Source organism: Arctopsyche grandis, chromosome 10 (genome assembly GCF_051622035.1).
Source record: "Arctopsyche grandis isolate Sample6627 chromosome 10, ASM5162203v2, whole genome shotgun sequence".
Classification (NCBI taxonomy): Eukaryota; Metazoa; Arthropoda; class Insecta; order Trichoptera; family Hydropsychidae; genus Arctopsyche; species Arctopsyche grandis.
This window is the reverse complement of record NC_135364.1, coordinates 16,251,010-16,267,994: the sequence shown is the minus strand read 5'-3', so window position 1 is coordinate 16,267,994 and position 16,985 is coordinate 16,251,010. Positions and strand designations below refer to the sequence as shown.

Sequence of the window (16,985 nt, the reverse complement as noted above, 5' to 3'; positions counted from 1 at the left end):
GATGCAACTGGCCTCTACGAGCACCGTGATTGCCACAAAATAAAATGCGTCATTTGGACAAGTATGAATCAGTGCGCATTTGCTGCAGCTTAGTTGCACTTCAGTACGTAACGAAGAGAGAGTGTCGAACCATTGATTTGAAAAATTCCTTTCAACAACAAAAATTTTCTTCGCAATAACAGAGCCACAACACAATACGTTTCTGTAAAATCCATTTTGAAACTGATAAAAGTTGCGACCGTTTAGTCGCAAATGTGTGCACCGTAATATTTTTGTGCGATAGTTGTCACGCAACAGAAAATCGCAAGTGCGTTTGGGGCCTAAGGGCCGGGCCGCACAGTGCAACTTTGTCGGCCGACTAGTTGCGCGACACGAAAAAATGTATGGAAATGTGTGCGACAAATAAGTTGACGGGTGTGGCATGTCCCATCTACCTGAATGCATTGGTCTGGTCGCCCTCAACCAAGTCGCTCGCAAGTCGCACGGTCTATTCATGGTGTAACAATGTAATGGAAAACCAAAGTGAGGACAAATCAGCTGTCAAATTGGTTTTCCATGGAAAAAGTGTTGCCAATTCGAAAAACAAACCTCCAAAAAAAAAATCGAATTGAAAATCAAAATAAAGTTACCTCAACTTAAATGGCACCCAATAGTTCAAAAACGCAGTCCCATCACTTGTAAAGTTCTCAAATCTGTTAATACGAATCTATTTTAATTCGACCTACTATTCCTCTCTATTGTTTACTATTCGATCACTAGTAGCAACTCTGCCCATAATTAAATCTTTGTTTACATATGAAATTTGGCGTCCACTCTTCGACTAAACGACCCGTTTAAAATTAGTAAAATTGATTCACGTTTTGAAAATTGACCCCTGAACTTGAACAGGGAACGGTCTGGCCAAGGAGAGTGTGTCACGTGTGGGTTCGTCTCTCTGGTGCAGTTCGTCCCCGTTGAAGGTCAGGGGGTGTGCCGCGCACGTGGCGCCTCCGGGGGTGGGTGCTCCACCCCCTCGAACCTCCCCCCGTTGCTATTGATCGCAGCCTCCGGCGGCCGCCGACCCGCGACCCCCCTTTCTCCACCTCACCTCATTCCTGCACCATTCAATCTCGAAAGCCCAGCCTCCCCCGCAACGCAGCGCGTCGACACCGTTTTTCACGCTAAAACAACCCCAATTTCCCATGAATTAAAGTCGCTCGCGAGTTTACCTTTAATTAAATCCACTTTAATAATGCAAAAGGTGACGAACTGCGCCTCTGAAGATTCAATGAGCGGATATATTCGGAACACGGTACATTTATCGATTGCCAGCCGAAAAATAAACGCGAGGGAAGACAAAGACAATGGGAACTTTAAGTTTGCGGCTGGGAAGTGTCAACAGGCAGACACAGCCAGTTTATGAGCGACTTCCACTCTTTATTTTTACGATTTATGCTAGTATACAAATAGTGGAATTAAGTTGAGCAAACTCGGCGATCGATGGGTATTATCCTTAAAGTATATTATACAATGCGTGTGTTCATACATATATAAGGGCGAGTTACCTCATGTGAGGGTTTTTCACACTTGCGTAACATAGGAGATATCAAGGTCATGTGTGTGAAAAAGGAATATTCATGGATTTGAAAAATATATTGTACGTCTCAAAAAGAGTTGGTACTAAAGGTCGACGTACGCAATAACGTGCTATTTTTCGTATAAAGAGTTCAATCAGACATGCGTAAGGGCGAAAGTTGTTGCTTTAAGAAACTGTAAATCTTTGTAAATGTAAAGATTTGTACATACAATCACTATATATGAGACCTTTTTAACAAGAAATATAACAATAAGATGTGGGAAGGAATACGGTATAAAATTCTGTGAGCTTGGCGACACTAGGATTAACAATTCTCGAGATACATACATATGTGCTATATGTACATATCTGCACCAGTTGCCTCTGTAACTGTATATCAAGCACTTTTAATATTCATGGTAAAATTAAACAAATGATTTTTTTTAATATGTCATGGAATTACTGCCACAAAAAAGAATTTCGCAGTTCGTATGACGGAGCCTTTTTCTTTTATATGTTTTTAATTGCACGAATAAAATAATAAACCAAAAGGTCATAAAACGAACTAAATGAAAAAAGTGGTAGTTTAGTGCAACATTTCAGTAGAATACAGGGATAAAACTGAAGGCTAAATTTGATCAAAGTATATGATATTTTAAATAGATTTTCCCGTGAGCTCAAAGTTAATTTATATTATATTTTTCAAAATCCCATGATGCCATTACGGCTTGCCCCTGAGCGAGACCTATAATATTAAATTAAAATGTATAGATTATAAAAGATGATATAGTGGGTAGGATGGTTTTGCCAATCTGATGAGGAAATCAGATAATTTGGGAAACTCTGACAGGAAACGATCGACTAAGAGTCACAAATATCTAAATCTGACCAGCAGTACTACAGAAATACTTCCGAATAAATTCTATAAGATCGAGCTCAACACAGGACTTGTATCTGGAAACCCCAATGCGCCTTCTTAGACAAATAATCACAAACAATGCAGCATTTTTATTACATAATTCACTAAATTAACAATTAATTAATTAATCCATTGAGACATCTATGGATTTTGGATTTGTACATACTTTTTACATTAAATACAGAAGGTTTGTGACAGCAGGTAGGATGATTTTTTTGCCAATTTTGAGGAACCGTTTCAACAATGATCAGATAAAATTGGCAAACTCTGATAAGAAACAATCGACTTGGAGTCACAAATATCCAAGTCTACAAATATCCAGCAGTATAGCGGGATCGAACCCAATAATCACTTGGTGCTAAACATACACGCTACCACTGAGCCATACTGTTGGCTAATATAATATAATATAAATTCTACTTTCTAGGTACATATGTATTGAAAAAATTCTCACCATTCGCTGAGCGAGCTGCTGGAGACACGGCCTGTTTTTCCTTCTTTCCCGGATCTTTGCTGCCATTACCTGTAACAAAGTCACCACAATAGTTAATACTAATCAAAGAAGGATATAATTAAAATATTAATTTGGCAAATGAAACGCTACTGGCGACTTTTTAAGGAATGTAAAAGAGGCTTTCTACGAGGTGTGTGGCGTGGCGTGCGCTTGAAAACAGAACGGTCGTAATTTATTATTCGAATCACGCCGACGACTTTTTTATATGCGATAAAAAGCCGTTGTTAAACATTTACGTCGCGTCTTCGATGAGTTATTTATTCTTGGATGGCGGAAATCGGTTAGTATGTTTTCAAAATGGTCGTTCGTCCTGTCCCAAGAAAGCAGCAACAAACGTTCGATTGTTCGGTCGCGTCACCAAACACCCGCTTCCAATTAAACGTCTGCTTATTCATCGGAGGAAACCATCGAGACAATGGAGACACTGGAATCGATCGGAACAATATAGCTATTGGTTAAAAATACGAATTCGCGCAAACGGTGGGTAGTGATACTTACTAGGTGATTCACACGAGAAAATGTTATTATCGACGATAAGCCGAAATAATATTTGTTCGTGATTCTTCGCGATAAAATTTTGCGCTAAAGAGAACGAATAAAAAAAGGCATTGAGATTCTCACTTCTATGTGAACGACGACCAGCCTTATCGGAGAGCGAAAGTGTGAATTTCAGGACAAACATACATATAATATATATGTATCTAAATTAATTTTTGGTAATAAATTGTGAACACGTTGTGGCGTCACTTGGGACAAATTTAAAGTTTGGCGCGGGCGGAAGTGCTTCTCTACTCCATCTTTTTGCCAACGGAATATTAACACAATGGAATTTTGAAGTAGTCATATTCAACATACAACTTATAAAACTCGTTGATTTGGAAATAAAATATCCTAAGGAAGTAAAATATCAAAGTTGAAGACGTAAGGCTAAATTGAATATAAAATGTTTTATGGATTAATTTTAAGAGGTTCATATATGCTTATATAGTGATTTTGTAGACGAATTTTAAACTGATCAATCCTCAGAATTCTGGGAATTTGAATTTTTATATGCAAAGTTTAATGTATCCCTAAGACGTCTATTCCAGAGAGTGATCATTCGTTACAAAAAAGATAAATTCCCTAAACCAGGGAATACATTTTTTAATGTGTCTAAAAGTCTAAAACTCTATTAAACTTTATATTAACAATCAGGTATTATAAGGAATTAGTTGTTTTGTGTTGATGAAAAACAGTAAATAGCCTAATTGAGAAAACTGTAATGAAAGAAGGGAGGGACAATGGTTTGGTGTATGTATATGAAATGCTTTCTAAAATTAAATTCGTTCATGACTCAGAATAATTGTAAAGGCAACGTTTTGGTTCATAAACTTGAATATAATGAGTTTTATTATCAATATATGGAAAGATAATTCAGTGTCTGCGAGTGTTAATTGACAGATGATTTTAGCACAATTGAACTAAAACGCGATGATATTTTTATTTCAAACAATTAACCAATCTAATCAACTCTGAATTAACCTGTCAGATTAGTTCCAACCGAAATTTAACAGACTTTGTGATATCTACCAATTGTTTAACAAAAATAAAGGTGTATCATATTATATCAAGTTAAACTCAGTTCTGACATGAATTCTCACTGGAAATACACGTTCAACAATTATGACCTCAGACCATGGATCTGTATATTGTATGTACATATATACATACATATTTTGTTCGATAAATTATTCTTATTTATTTTATCTCTTGGATAGATTCAATCTATGGGTTTATCAGCTCTATTGTCAAAGGGCGGATATTATAGCTCTATTGTCAAAGGGCTTATTTCCAAAAACGTTGAGTTTATTTTTACTTATCATTATTTTGCTAATTATTATTACCTTTTCCATGAATATAACAAAACTGTTCAGTAAAACATATCTAATTTTAGAATTTCTCTCCTTTATTCAATTTATATAGGAATCGTTATATTGTTTGTTTTTTTTTGTGATTGATGAAAAAGGCCTGGCTTTGTGACAGACTTTGTTTCCATTAGGTTGTTTTGTATTTCGTTTTAAAGTTAATATATGAGCTGCTATATTTGAAAGTAGCATAAGTCCAGTTTCCTTCATTTCATTTCATTTCAGTCATTGAGAAATATTTTGCAAAACATTAAATATAATAATTTAACAATATTTAGAAATACTGGTAGCCTGTATTACGTTTATTCTGATTTTCCGAGATTCTGGACATAACGAATTAAAAGAATTTTGGAATGTAACGACTCATATGTACTTCTATCATTTTATATTAGAGAATTAGTATAGAGTTACAATACCATTCAATCAATGCAATAATAAATTCAAACGGAATATTGGAATACTGTAAATTCGCATTATAATTTACTGATTCTGAAACGTTCAATTTGATTAGACTTGTATGGGAATAATGACCAATTTCGATTTCTTTTCACACAACGGAAAGACACCATAAAAATAATTAAGACGTTGAACTCGCGAATCGGTATCGAATTAAACTTTAGACCACTTAGAATGTATTTCGAGCGCTGGAAATGTGGAAAATTGGAACGAGTGACTTGCACGAGAAAATCGTATATACAAAACAGCGCTGGTTGAAAATGTTATTCCGTAGTCCGAAAATAGGCGCTTGCCGCGGCTATTTTTGACATTTTGAATATTTCAGAGGTGACGTGGGTTTTAGGTGCCGCCGTGGAACGCGTCCATCGAAACCGAGAAGCATGCATTTTGTCAAATGTGCCATCGCGATCTTTAAAATTTGAAAGAAATTTTAACGACTTTCTGATACATACATACATATTCGCTATTGCGGTATCGAATGAACTCGAGTTCGTTGCGCGAAAAGGGTTATCTGGTGGGATACCCTATACCTGAACTTACAAACATACAAACGTATGCATATCGTGGGTCAGGTTGAGACTTGCAAGACAAGTTTATATCGTTACAATTGTTCTTGCATTCATTGTTCGCGTGCGGTCTTGAGGTTTGAAATAGGGTTACGGAAAGCCGTCACCAGAGTTTGTAGCCATAGACTGGTTTACTGATCTCAACGAATGTCCTATAGGAAAGAAACAGTAATCTATAGACAAATACGACAAGTCAAGGTGTGTGATAAAATGCAATAGTGATTAAGAGATAAGAATTTATTGGGGGGAAATTACTTTTAATTACGTACAGGAGTACAAAAGTACAGGAGTTTCAGATGTTCACTTACATACATATTTAATGACTATTGAAGTGCGACCCCGGTACAGACAGAATATTAGTAGTTTAGTTCATGCATTGACTCTGCAGTGAATGTCTAGAGTAGACTAAAGCTAGTTATACTCTAAATTATCTTTTAGTATGGGTTGTACGATGCGTGTGCGTATATGCACTATACGCAGTGATCAGTCAGTGCTCTAACACAAAATTACATTTTCTTCATTTGCAAATAAACCACCTTTAATTGGCTCGAGCTCATAGTCTGCTTGGGTTTGATCAAATCCAATAATTCAGTTAGCCGAGTCAGATAATGCGTTTAGCAAGCCACATTTATTGAAACAGGTCATTTTGCTATCAATTTATGATAATTGAGGAAAATTGGTTGCATTCATTTGGGACTATTATTTTTTATTTGATAGGTGCAAATTCAAGTCCATAACAGCTAAATTTAGAGGTGGTTTGTTTGCGAAGAGTTGGAGATGAGTTGGATATGGCTACAGACAATCGCACGATCCAAGGTCGCGGCCGGATGCAGCAGAAGCAGCCGTGCAAACCCGTTTGGCCACACACTCAACACTCAGCACCGAATACTACTTTTTATGGAGGACAGTTGATGGGGAGTCCAGCCAGCCGGTTGCAAATAGAGTAATGTCTGTATCGATCCGCATTGCAAACTTCCAATTTCAAACCAGTCCTAGATGTTAATACTGTTGTTCTGCTTCGAAAGCTGGTTTCGAAGGATTTATGTAATATGCAAAAGCGAATGTCTGGTAAAATATTATCATTTATAACGAAAATGAGTGTTATTCGCTAGAAGCAGTGCAAATATATGCTTCCGTTCTTTGCCTAAGACTAAGGGCACGAGGAAGAAGCACAGGAATAAACAAAATTGATAATTTAGCCAAGTATGTATAATTCTTGGGTACACTCCTTTAGTGTTTTTGTTTGATTTATATTACAAAATCGAAAGGTAAAACCTGTATTCGATTCATTTAAGCCGGTATTTTTTCGGAAAACAAATAGTGAAATTGTTAGTGTGTCAGCGATGATAACTGTTTGATTGTTTCATTTCAATGATTGTAGTCGAACGAATTGAATAGCAGAAGACCCAGTGGGAGAAAATAATTCAAGACAAAAATTGGTATGGGAAATTAAAATACATACATTTAACATTTAACAGCAAAATTATGACCTATGGATGAATAGTTACTTATTTTTTTGCTCAAATACTGGAAAATGCTTCGAAATACTTAAAATACTGTAAAAATGAGTGTAAAAATTTAAACACTGTCAAGCTAATTATAATTATAATCACTCATTTTTTTATTTCAGGAGAATTTTTCAATTCTGAATAATAGATATGTATCTCAGTATGGGCTTATTACATACATATAACTGGGGCTGTGGAGTCGGAGTCGGAGTCGTAAAAAATCAACCGACTCCGATTCGTTTTTATTATTTTCTTTAATTAATAGTATTACGGCATGTGTCGACATGTCTTCACATACCATAATATTATACTAATACTAAAGTATGTAAATTCACTAATAAATTTAAATTTAATAATTTCTTCATAAATATCATAAATTTAAATTACACTATAAATAAAACCGTTAAATTGCACGTATTTAGATTTGTTGTGGCCAAAACCGATTGTTTCTTCCGTCTCATACTTTTTTTATTTTCATTTTTACTATGTATTATTTTTTTATTAAATTGATTTGTTTGTGTATGAAATTCATACACATACACTATGAATGTATTTACTTTTTATTTATACTAATTTCATTACCAATAATTCAATAAATTGGGTTACGTGTCAATTTACAGTGATTTTTTTATTTCCTTTAAATTTTTAATAGTTTGAAAATCGCTATTATATTTATTACTATTGTTTTATTCTTTGCGTTCAAGTCGGAGCCGAGTGGAAGAATAAAGTAAAAGTTAGATGCGGAGTCCACATCCTGCATATAAACTTAGTAGTTTGCTGTTTCATGAATGAACCAATAAAAAAATGGGACAAATTATTTGTCATAGGTCATTAAAAATTTCGAAAAAACAAAAACGAATAAAACTCCTAATTTAGGAACAATTAAAACTGAAGAAGAAAAAATGTACTTTTGTTTACGTAGATTCTTTCCCCATGAAAGATGTGAACGAGAAACATCTTTCATACAGCCCGGAATTAAATGATTATGAGATGTTGCAAAATATTTTGATTAAAAAGCTTGTACGGAACAAGAATCACAGATGCGTACAAGATATGTAGAAGTTCATAGACGATTCTTGTACGTGCGAGAGCACCACGTCTGCGTCATTTACACGTCACTTCGAACACATGGAGTAAACTCTGTCTCACACCGAACTAACGTCAGCATTTTCTCATACAAGGCAACTAACTATGAAGTCATCGAATACCAAGCCAGTGGACGAGCAGGGAGCGAAGAAAGGATCAAAATTAATCCTATCGGAAAAAACCGACAATTCCGTTAGTGCTCGCTTCATTTTTACTTTATCTATTTTTTTGAGGTTTTGGGAGCAAGAGGCGGGTGAGAGCAAGGCCGCTGGTGAGTTTGTGCATTAGATTCGAGATGTGCGCTGGTTGAATTCCTTATAGGGAGGTACGCGGGGCCGTGGACCAACCGGTTGGCGGCCACTCACCTAAACCACCTCACAATCAGTATAATGTGCCAGAGACATACGACCTTTTGACCAGAGGCCAGGCTGTATCGGTTATAGAGACGGAACCGCACAGGTGGCACTTTTGCACAAATTTCAGTGATTTGTGTTGTCTCCAACACATATCGTGCCAACAATGCTAACGAGATTCTGAAGAGAGAATGTATGTGTGTGTGTAAACAAGAATTAGTTAAAACGAAAATTCCGTAATTGGTTAAAATTAATTAGGCAGTCTTCAAATGTCTGACGACGCACTCTACTTCGCCTTTATCATTATTATTATATTGCACAGTTTTTCACACATCGTGGAGTATGGAGCTTGAAATGCACATGTATTATGAGAATTGAATAATCTCTCATCATACATATACAGAAACGAACTTTTGGTCTTATTTTGCTTGAGGATTTATTAATTCACACTGTTGCGAGGAGCCCACTATTCAACTGATTCAATTCAAATTCTTATGCTGCAAATTAATTGGGGTTGTTCGATTGGATTGATGGCCTAATTTGGCAGTCTTGAAAATATGTAAAACAGAGATTGTGTCGGACAAAATGATTCAGCCATCTTTCACACAATGCTTATTAATATTACAGACTGATTTTATAATCTGTCAAAACCGACTGTGCATTGTTGTCTAGCTTACTGATAAAATTATGTATGTATATGCAAACAAACGAGATTTATAACAAAGTTTATTCAAGTGGTAAATGGGCAACTCTACATATACATACGTACATAATTGTGCAGTCAAAATGTTTAATCAGGAATTATGATAAAGTGCAAACCGTGCAATCACGATACATGGTAATCTAAAATCGTGCTCTCGTAGGTATATGTAGATAAAACAAGAAAACGGACGTGTTCAGATTAAGCGAAATCTGTACAAACAATTGAACTAATTCGAATCATACAAAGGGAAAATTTTGATTTTAGCTAAGTAGTTAAAACGGAAGCTAGATAGCAAGGTCAATTTTTATCTATATTTCCTGTCCATTCCACTATAAGGTTGTACAATCTGGAACAAACAGTTGAATCATACCAGGAAAAAACTAGTTGACGGATTTTTGTCTTAGAATATATTGAATTAGGCAGGCCCGAGGCATTTTTGGAGACCTGCTCAGGTGGTAAGGTGGTAATCAGGCTCAGAGCAAACGGTGTCTGACCCAGATGCGGAGATAGGCCCGCGCGCACTCACTCGGTCACGGACAAACCACAGCGCACTCGCCATAATGTTCTCCTTTTCCACAGCTGCTTTTAGGCTGTCGAGTCCTAAACCAGACATGTCTGATGACCGGTACGCCAACTGCTACACTTGCTCCAAATATGCAGTGTAAATCAAACGTACAATTATATAAGATGCAATCAGAACGTGGCCCGTTCCAAAAGGTTCAATGCTTCTACAAAAATAACGAATTTAGTGAAAGTTTTCATATACATACATATGTATCATACATGTTTCATAATATGTACATACATACATTATCAAATATCAGATTTGATACCTGATTGTGTTCTATGTATATAATCGGCACTTACTGAACAGTACCCTACGATGAATAATTTTGCTTTAGTCGAATCAGCATTTGATCAAGTCCGATTTTTTTCATTTCGAGAAATATTTCACTAAACATTAAATATAATTTTTTGCGTTTTACAATATTTAAAAATATTGGTGGCCTGTAATACGTTTATTCTGCTTTTCCAAGATTCTGGACATATCGACTTAAAATATATGATAAATTACAATTTGAGAATTAAGTCAAACAGAAATAGCGTTTTTGGAACTGAAAATTGGACTATCGCCACTTTCAAATATAAAGGCTCATATAAAGAATCGTTTATACATAATTTAAAAAAATGCGTTATAAGTTTATAGCATTTAGGATAATCATCATTTATGTATTTATCATTTTTTTTTAAACAATCATATTTATTACACATCATTGAAATTTAATAGATATTTAGAGTTCGAATTACATAGTATGTTTGGATAAAAAAAAATCAGATAAAAAACCAATCTTTATAAAAGTATTAAAAATTAAAGTAAAAAATAACCGTTAAATAAGTGTTAAATAATAAATAATAATTTAAAATTCATTAGATAATCTATTGTTAGTATTTTAGCATCGAAGGGCAATTTTAGAATATAAATAAATCTAATGGACAGGGCAGTGAAATAAAGAACTGTCAGCGTATATATGTACATACATATGTAGGTAAAATAACACGTTCATAAGAGTATTGCATTTTTAAATAGTAGACGTTTATATTGTATTATATGTACATATGTACATATAATATTTAATCGTAAGGTAGGACGAACTACTACAAAGCAATATATAATATATTTATTATGTATATATTGATAGATTTTAAGAAACGGAGTTTCGAAGAACTTTAAAATTCATGTCCTCCTTCGATGATTTTTCGCCATTAGGCAAAGTTTTACTCTCCGTACTGTTGTCTGATTTAAATCAGATTTTACATGTTTGTGATCAAATGTTATTTGAAATTAATAAATATTTGTCCATATAAATATGATAAATAGTTCTAGAAAATCGACCAAAGGTTTGTATTTCATCCTCGTTTTGCACTTTTGCCACTCACAATCCTACCTAGATAGACTCACAATCTTATCTTCACATAATAAAATACATTTATCTCATCACTTTTTATCAAACACAAGTTATATATATGTACCTACATTTATCGAGTGGACAGAAGATACTGATTATATTTAAGCAGAATAAACTATAGCTATACATATACATATATAATCTACCTGCAGCTAGCGAGACAGATAAAAAAATGTGGGTAATCAATTTGAAATGTCGCGCTAATTTAGAGCAGCACTCTACGAAATAATTGCAAATCCTACGCTCCATTCATTCCAAAACAAAACTTGCAAGAAAACAACTGGTAAAATTATTTGGCAATATCAGAAAAACCAAACGAACATACATATATAAAAATAAATGACGACCGTGACACAGTTAAACACACAAATTTAAGATGAGTTGTGAAAATGCGAGATGTTCTAATTTGAGGAAGATCATCTTGATGCATTAGGGTGCCGAACCAAATGTTTCCAATTCTAACAAAAGCGAAATTTTGTCAGTAGTCACCGATGACATACGAGAGTAAAATTGAATTCATACTATTGTGAATTTTTAATGAGTTGTTGAAATTGTTGATCTGTATTTCAAGAGAGGCAGTGAAAATTAAGAACAGGTGGATTTCATCTCGCGTCCCACTACAGCGGCATGCAAACTTTTGCTTAAATGTCGAGGTATAAATAGACGATTCGTCTAAAATTATAAAAGCCGGTAGGCATACTAAGGTTGAAAGCTTTGACGTTGACTAAATTGACGTAACAAAGTTTTCGACTGTGAAAAGGGATGTGCGATTACGGTAGTGTGTACGGCGAGTCAGGTGATAAGCACATATGTAGTGCTCTCTGTTCATCAGCAATCACTGTTTTGACTTTTCCGCATGGTACATAAATGTGTTACACATTTTCTACGTCGCAACTCGTTTCGTTTACAATCAATCAATCTTTGTCGATGACAAGTCTGTCAAACATATTCAGAATAAACGTTCAAAACCTCTATTGATTCGGGTCGAACAATGCTTTTTGTTGGAATGTATACAACGTTGTATTTCTACATGCATATACATATCAGACTAAGCAACAATCTGTCTGATTGTAGCATTTCTATAAATATGTATGTGTATTGTGATAAATCAGATTGTTAATCGATGAAGGCAGAACAGATCAAGTTACATACATAGATAGTATTGTTCTACTTTCAAACGGGAGCGAATGATTCACGATTAGAACAAATTATCTTATGAAATGTTTTAACGTGTTTCCGGGGTGATTACTATCGCACCAACAAATTACAATATATTATCTGCGGCTCATTTCTAAAAGGGCTGATATCAACATATCTACTACATAAGAACCAGTGGCGTGCCGTCATTGGCTAATTTAAGGCTAGTCCCCTTAAATCTTTTACCTAAAATTTAAAAATATCAACAATTCAATTACAATAAATTTAAGTTATTGTTCATATTGATATTGTTCACTCGTATTAGCGAAGTTCAGAAACCGGATTCGGCCCTACCTTAGGTAGTGGATTGTTATGGTATGGTCCGTACGTCACTCGCTTGCACGGACTCGCTGTCTCAATTCTGTTCACTTAGCGACACTGGCGAATTGTAATGTACGGGCGTTTTGTCGACGACAAAACATTTACTCGTCTCTTCAAGCATTTATAGAAGTTTCATTAAAAATATATTCTGGTTTGTGTCTATCCAACATCATTCTGAACTATTATTTTTTGTTAAAATAACACATCTTTACACAACTTTATGAGTAAAAATATGGCAAGAGACTCGGCTCGCGAAATTATTCCCTCATAGCAAATTAATAATAAATCGATCGATTTTTCGACAAATCACTGTTTTCTTCAAGACGGATAATTATGTATGTACGTATGTATAATTCAAAAATTTTGAATTTATTTATTTGTCCATATCTAGTCCTCTGTCTTAAAAGTCACGGCACGCCACTGATATGAACATATGTATCTATATTAATGTTCAGAGAAATCAGCAATGTGAAGTATTTGATTTAGCATTTCAAATTTAGAGTGTATATGAACATATTATATACTTCTTCTTTTCCGAAAACTCTCAAAGGTTTTCACATAGAAAGCAAAATCTAACACTGGCTCTCATAGAACCAAGCTACAGACATGATATTAATAGCAATTAACTGTTTTTTTATGTTTTGACAGGGCAGAATAAGTACATCAAGTATTTATACCGAACAAAACAATCGTGAGATCAGTGGACGCTTTCACGCTACACATGATTTTGGGTGATTGTCTGGGTAAATTTTGTGTACAACGGTGAATTTAATGGAAAAATTGAACACAAATACACTAGAAGTATAAAAAATTCAATACGGTTACCTGAAAATGTGAAGATTATCTCCACAAATAAGCACCTACACTTGACTTGAAATAAAAATATGGTGCGAAGCTCCAAAAGACAGATTCCCAAAGCTTACATAGAGGACCATCAATTCCACCATCTGGATAAATAGTGATTTGTGTGACGCTGAGCCACGATTAGAACTTGGAGCACGTCAGCCAAATAAATTATGACTCACGACCGTGATTTGGAGCTTTCGAGGAAACCGTCGTCAAATTCGCACCCCTCTCTGACAACGCCCTTGGTTTCCAGCCGTGGACATGTACCACCCCTATCACTAAATTTAATATTCTGTTGAGATTAAGACCGAGTAAGCAATCATTTTAAACTTGAATTTTCATTTTCAATTGTAGTGCCGTACCATTCACCATCATTAAATGTGGGTCAACTCGGGAAGCCTCGTTTCTGATACGATTTTTTTCGCAGAGCCGACTTGTGGCTATAGGCCAAGTAAGCGAATATTTGATGTCATTTAAATTGATTTTTATTTTTGTTTCAGTCACAATGGAAAACAAGGTTACAAATGCTTGGGGTTTTCATTGATAAATTTAAGCGTCGTAGTACACATCACTCTATTCAAAAACAATCGCTCATCCTAAACGAATCTCAAAGCATATCGAGTTACACTCTTACAATTGCATATCAGTTTTTTCCAAGTCATAAGACAACTGAGGTGGAACTTTTGTAACACGATACTTACACTCATCAAATAATACCCTGATGCTTTGAATTCCATTCCATCGCAACTGAACATGCTAAAAAAACGCATCAAATCTACTTTGAAACCCAATCGAATGTAATTCAACTTTATATTTATTTTTTAGTATTGCTATGTTTACTTGTATGAAAAGTTGGACTCGGTCAAATCCTTGAATTTTTACCTTAAAACCTGAATAAGGTGTTTGAAGATGTGTATAAACGAAAGGCAGAGGAAGCGGGGGAGGATGCAGGAAGGGATAGAGATTGAACAGTACTAATAAAAGTCATTTTTGATGGGCTCTTATGCTAGTTCACACCAACAACAACAATAATAATAATAAAATCAAATTAGGCAGTGGCGAGTGGTTATGTTCAACGAGTTGACGAGCACCAATCTAATGGACGTGCATAACGCTTTGAGTGTGCGTTTACAAACGCTAACCGCTAACGGAAACGATTGACCTTAAAATTAATCCGGAAAAGTAAGTACAGACGAGAAGAAAGTAACGTGCCGGTTTTAAATTTCAATTTTAGCTTATAATAATATAATTACCGAGCGCGATGGGAAAGTGAACGTTGCTATTGAAAAACTTGCAAGCGCACTCACAAAGGTCATTTCGACGCGCAAAAATATGCGTCATCACCGTGTACACATATGTATGTATGTACATATGTATAATTCTCACCGGATAATAAATATTTTCTTTTTATTAAAGTCGAGACTGATAAATTTAGCGTGCACTTTAAAAACTGAGTCAGTGGTGTAACACTCATTGGGTTTCAAAGGAAATATCACAAAAGCAAACACCCTCCCTCATATAATAATAAATGTATGCACATACATACATATGAATGAATGAATGTTTTAATTTCACAACGTTTTATTTTCCTCCCTCGAATCCATCAATTTATTTTATTTGTTTATCATTTTCATTTATACAGGTATACACCCATTTATTTTATTTTAAAAGACATCTATGGCTAATTATAAGTATTATTCAAGACCAATTATTAACATCGACTAACAATCATAGAGACATATATGGACAAATTCGCAGCATTTTATAAATCAGCGAATTCAAGATGCTGTACGTATACTCAAATTTTGCGAGACATAGGACGTGGCTGTCAATTTGTTGGATCCGTTTTAATAAAATCTGATAAATTGGTAAACTCTAATAGAAAACGATTGATCTTGGAGTCACATATCCAAGGTATGGCGAGCACAACCGTCAGGGATTGAACTCGTGACCACATAATTGAAAGCATTGCAAGTTCCTACACATACATACATATATGTGGGATTTAGTTTTCTAACTAGAATAATGATAAAGTTGGTAACATGTGACGGACAGATCGTTGTGGCACTCCGCTGAATAAATAATGTTTTAATTCGCTTAACGATTTTCATTTTACTCCACCGCCTATGTTTCCTGACAACCAGATCCTACGTATTTAAAGCGTTCACAATAGAATCCATAAATTACGCCTTCGTGAAATAAAAACATTGTTTTCGTCTTTTTTGATTTTATTTTATTTTCTTACGCTTTTATGCAGAATCGATCCAGTACGCTATACATAAATGTCGACTTAATTTTTTCATAATTTGTATCGAAATCAAAATATGATTCACTTTGTATGTGAGTCATATTGATAAGCATACATTCATGATTGGATACATCTTCAACAAATCATTATATAATTTTTAACAATTGCAACTCTAATAAATGTATATAAAGACGCAAACACACTTAATTGTACGGCATGGACATGCTCGTCCATGTCATTATTAATACGTACGATTTTATTATTTCGAGTTATTTTATTATTTTTAAGTTTCTCCTACATTTCTTCAAATATGGGAATCACCGTTATCGATCATTGTAAAACCTATGTTAATACAAGGATAAAATGTCACCGAAAACACCTCTGGGTGTGAGTTTTGGGAAGATCGCGACGGCACAGACTAAGCACGCCAGCGTTTTTTTGGTATGTGCAGAACAATCTAAAAAGAAACACGTGCCGTGTACGATTCTGTTTTTTTTTCTTTACCTTCAAGATTCACCAGACTGAATTTATATATGTACATATATATGGATCAAATTATATGAAGTTCGTTCAAAAAATGACAATGAAATTATTCTGCGTATAAATAATGTCCCTATATAAAATTGTAAATGGACATGTCCGAAAAGAAATTGTAATGAGATTCCCTTGTCCCTTGTCCCTTGTGGGTCTATGGCATGGCTTACCCAGCGACATACATGCATACACAGTGGCTACACCACTGAAGTGAACAACGAACAGTCTTATAAAAGTGACTCATAGTCGAGTTTTGTATGCATATGCAAAAATTTACACATGTGTAAAATCAATTCGAAAAGTTGCGC

At 34.8% G+C, this 16,985-nt stretch overlaps 1 protein-coding gene across 1 annotated transcript in view; it reads right to left on the bottom strand.

Moving 5' to 3' along the window:
* The window catches only part of LOC143918182 (uncharacterized), a 235,338-nt gene that overhangs the window by 2,046 nt on the left and 216,307 nt on the right, over nucleotides 1–16,985 (bottom strand). The window contains exon 16 of the mRNA XM_077439934.1: nucleotides 2,929–2,997. Within this exon, the coding sequence (XP_077296060.1) occupies nucleotides 2,929–2,997 (69 nt within the window). The remainder of the gene's footprint in view (nucleotides 1–2,928; nucleotides 2,998–16,985) is intronic.